At 39.8% G+C, this 3,966-nt stretch overlaps 1 protein-coding gene across 1 annotated transcript in view; it reads right to left on the reverse strand.

The window, feature by feature from the left end:
• Positions 1-1,166: 1,166 nt before the first annotated feature.
• LOC104966555 (complement C1q-like protein 4) overlaps positions 1,167-3,966 on the reverse strand; it is a 10,289-nt gene continuing 7,489 nt past the window's right edge. The window contains exons 3-5 of the mRNA XM_010795738.1: positions 2,159-2,364; positions 1,921-2,043; positions 1,167-1,789 (exon numbers count right to left, since the gene is read on the reverse strand). Coding sequence (XP_010794040.1) covers positions 1,509-1,789; positions 1,921-2,043; positions 2,159-2,364 — 610 coding nt within the window. The 3' untranslated portion in view covers positions 1,167-1,508. The remainder of the gene's footprint in view (positions 1,790-1,920; positions 2,044-2,158; positions 2,365-3,966) is intronic.

Genomic DNA, 3,966 nt, shown 5'->3' on the forward strand with positions numbered 1-3,966 from the left:
AGACATGCTGCCATGTATTCAGTTGCTGAAAGTTTCAGTACTGTCGAAAAAACTGAGGGTTTTAACATGTAATGAATTTAATGAATGTTTGAGTTGATTGTTGCAGCAAACAGGAAATAATGGAAATGTTCAGCTGTGGTTTTCAGATCAATCATAACATCATTTTTATGATTTCTGGAAGTGGGATTGATGTGTGGCTGGAGTGATAGATCTGATTAAATTAAAATTAATAACTTATTCCAAGTCCAATTTTCTTCGGCCAAAGATGTCTTTGGTTATCTTATTACCATTGCTCAAAGGAACAATACGTTCGTATTTACAATCTTGTATTGCATCAAAAATAAAAGGATAGCTAAAAATGCAACTGTCAGCTGTTCCCATGAAGACACCTCACTGAATTGTTCCTACTTAATACTTTGCCTCTGCAGCCATGGCCTGATTTAATACATTCCTCGACAAAATACATCTCCACCAGTGAGCCACGTGTTGCACCAGGTCTTTTTCTAACAATGAGTCGATGCATAACTGTTCATTTTGAGTCTATCCCAATCACAAGCCTTTTTACATCTATAAAGCTCAATGATTAACAAATTGTATCTGCTTTGCTTGAGTTGCGACATGTGTCTTTGAGAAAGTGACAGAACTACATCTTGTACTTGCACTATCTCAGCTTTTTGGGTAACACTTTATATTAAGGTACAAAAATTCACCATCAAAAATTGTTGTTGTTAATTGCATATTAGCAGTATATTGGCTCTTTATTTGTCATTATAAAACACTTATTAATGCCTTTTTCTACATGACCATATTCTACAAGTAATATACTGCTAATATGCATGTTAATTAACAACTAGTTGGTGGTTAATTTGTGTACCTTAATATAAAGTGTTACCAAAATGACTTGTGTCTAAGAGAAAGTGACAAAACTACATCTTGTACTTGCATTTCAGCTTTTTTGACATTGGACAGATCCGTTCTTACCCAATCTTGTCGCACGACTGATAACAATTAGTGTGTTTCTCAAAATGTCAACCTAAATATTCAAGAGTTATTAAGTGAAATACAATTTTGGATTTGGCATTTCATATAACAATTATATCAAGATTGAACCTCATATTAAAGAACAGAAAATGAGAAACAGTTTTGCAACTTTTCTGGCTGGAATCAGAGCATCTTTATTAATAAAACACTTTTTAAAGGCAAATGTAATTTTAATTAATATACATTTGTCCATACACTTGACATTGGATTCCCCCAACCTGAATCATGGATGAAATATTTACATTGATTCAAATTTCCTGAGCTGCTATCATCAGCATTTACAACAATAAAGATAAACCCGCTCTACGCTCTCTGACCAATCAGCTGACAGAGAAACCTACAGCTAGTGAACACAAACCATAGCATCTAGCTGCTACAGACCCAGGTGTTTTCTCTGTAATTGTTGAAGACTAGGCCAGAGTTAAAATAAAACTTGGACTTATCTTCATCAGATGATATAACGACCACTACAGAGGGAATAGCAAATGGCCAATAAAGGTGCTGTGGCTATTGCTATTATCAAAAATCCAGGTGTTCGCTCGGAGTCTCATGCACACCTGGTCTCCCACTTCAAGCTGCAGAGTCATGCCGTTGGTTGCTGTCTCAGGGCGGTTTCCAGCTGCATGGTTGTACACAGTAACCATCTGCTCTCCATTCTTCATCAGACGCAGCCCCATTGGTTTAGATGATCCATTATGACCAGAGAAGCTGAAGTAATAGACTCCTTTGACTGGAGCAGTGAAAATACCTGGGGATGAAAAAGAGAGAAAGTTAAATTTGTTGTGCTTTGGATTTTATCCATAGCAAAAGAGAGGAATTTACACTATTTACTAAATGAAACTATGTTTGAATTAACACACATCAGCTTGATAAGTTTACCTGTTCCAGGGTTGTATGCGCCGGTGTTTGTGTAGACCTTCTTGTAGGTCAGTGTGATGTCAACGTTGAAGGGTCCAACATTTCCAATGGGGCCTAAAGATGCTCCAAATGCCACACGCTGACCTTGAAAGGTGTCATTAAACATTTGGTTTATCTTAACTTCCAAAACCTGAAAACAATTTGCAAGCTATTCAAAGACGAAAGACAAATGTAAAGCTTTGTTACTTTATATTCTTACCTCGGACTTCTCCCCTCAGATCCTCCAATTGCTTCTCAGTGTTTTTCAGTTTGGCCTCCAGCTGTCTTAAGATGACAAAAAATTGGCAGCAATTGTTCTGACTCCCTATAATGTCACCTGCACAGTCACGAGCTGACTCAATGTTGGGGGTCCCTGAAGCACTGCTCCCTCCTTCTTGGTCATCCAGCTGCTGCACCTCAGCTGCACTAAGGTAGAACAGGGATAAAATAAACACAGCCACAAAGGTCTCCATCTTTCACTGTCTTCTGCTTGTCTTCTGCTTGTCTTCTGCTTGTCTTCTGCTTGTCTTCTGCTTTTCTAACTCTCCCCACTGGTATTTATATACGAGACAAAGAAGGTAATGCCCCTTGAATTTACCAGAAAATAAAAGACCTTTTTCCCATCATCTGATGAATCATAACAAATAAACTGATATCAAGAATATGATAAGAGAGTACCTGGCCAAAGGTGTCTTTGTTTATTACCTTATTTACCTTTGTCAAAACAATCATTGTTTTGTATTTACCATCTTCTTTTTGCTTTAGAGATAAGGAAAGGCTGGCTAGACATTTCTATATTTTTTTATTGTCAGCATTAATCATTAAAACTGTATCCTCAACTAATTGCCTTTGCAACTAAAGCCTCATTCAAATTCACTGAACACAAATATAAAGGCAACACTTTTGTTTATGCTCCTATTTGTCATGAGCTATCTACACAAAAGGCCTATTTCTTTCAAATTATGTCCACAAATGTGTCTAAATCTGTGTTACTGAGCATTTCTCCTTTGCCCAGATAATCCATCCACCTCACAGGTGTGGCATATCAAGATACTGATTCAACAGCATGATTATGGCAGAGGTGTGCCTTAGCCTGGTCTCAATAAAAGGCCACTCTAAAATGTGCACTTTTATCACACAGCACAATGCCACAAATGTCGCAAGTTTTGAGGGAGTGTGCAATTGGCATGCTGACTGCAGGAATGTTCACCAGAGCTGTTACCTGTGAAACTAATGTTCATTTCTCTACCATGAGCTGTCTCCAAAGGCGTTTCCGAGAATCTGGCAATCCAACAGGCCTCACAACCCAAGACCAGGACCTCCACATCTTTGCCTGCAAGATCCTCTGAGACCAGCCATCCGGACAGCTGATGCAACCATCTGTTTGCATAACCAAAGAATTTCTTTCCAAACTGTCAGAAACCGTCTCATGGGAGCTCATCTGCATGCTCGTTGTCTTCACCGGGGTCTTGACCTTGCTGCAGTTAGTCTTGATAACTGACTTGAGTGGGCAAATGCTCACCTTCGATGGCGTCTGTATCCGGTTTTCACTGTACAGGGAAGATGGCATGCAGCGTGTATGGTGTCATGTGGGTGAGAAGCTCGCTGATGTCAACGTTGTGAATCAAGTGGCCCATGGTGGCGGCAGGGTAATGGTATGGGCAGGAGAATGTTATTGACAGCAAACATAGGTGCATTTTATTGATGGCATTTTGAATTTGAGATACCATGACGAGATCCTGTGGCCCATTGTTGTGCCACTCATCCACCGCCATCCCCTTATGTTGCAGCATGATAATGCACGGCCCCATGTTGCAAGAATCTGTACATGATTCCTGGAAGCTGAAAACATCCCAGTTTTTGCACAGCCTGCATACTGTACTGACCGGACATGTCACCCATTGAGCATGTTTGGGATGCTCTGGATCGGCATATATGACAGCGTGTTCCAGTCCCGCCAATATCCAGCAACTTCGCACGGCTATTGAAGAGAAGTGGACCAACATTTGTGACGACCCTTGCTTTGAT

The sequence above is a fragment of the Notothenia coriiceps genome, unplaced genomic scaffold, assembly GCF_000735185.1.
Source record: "Notothenia coriiceps isolate Sejong01 unplaced genomic scaffold, NC01 NC01_scaffold00037246, whole genome shotgun sequence".
Taxonomy (NCBI): Eukaryota; Metazoa; Chordata; class Actinopteri; order Perciformes; family Nototheniidae; genus Notothenia; species Notothenia coriiceps.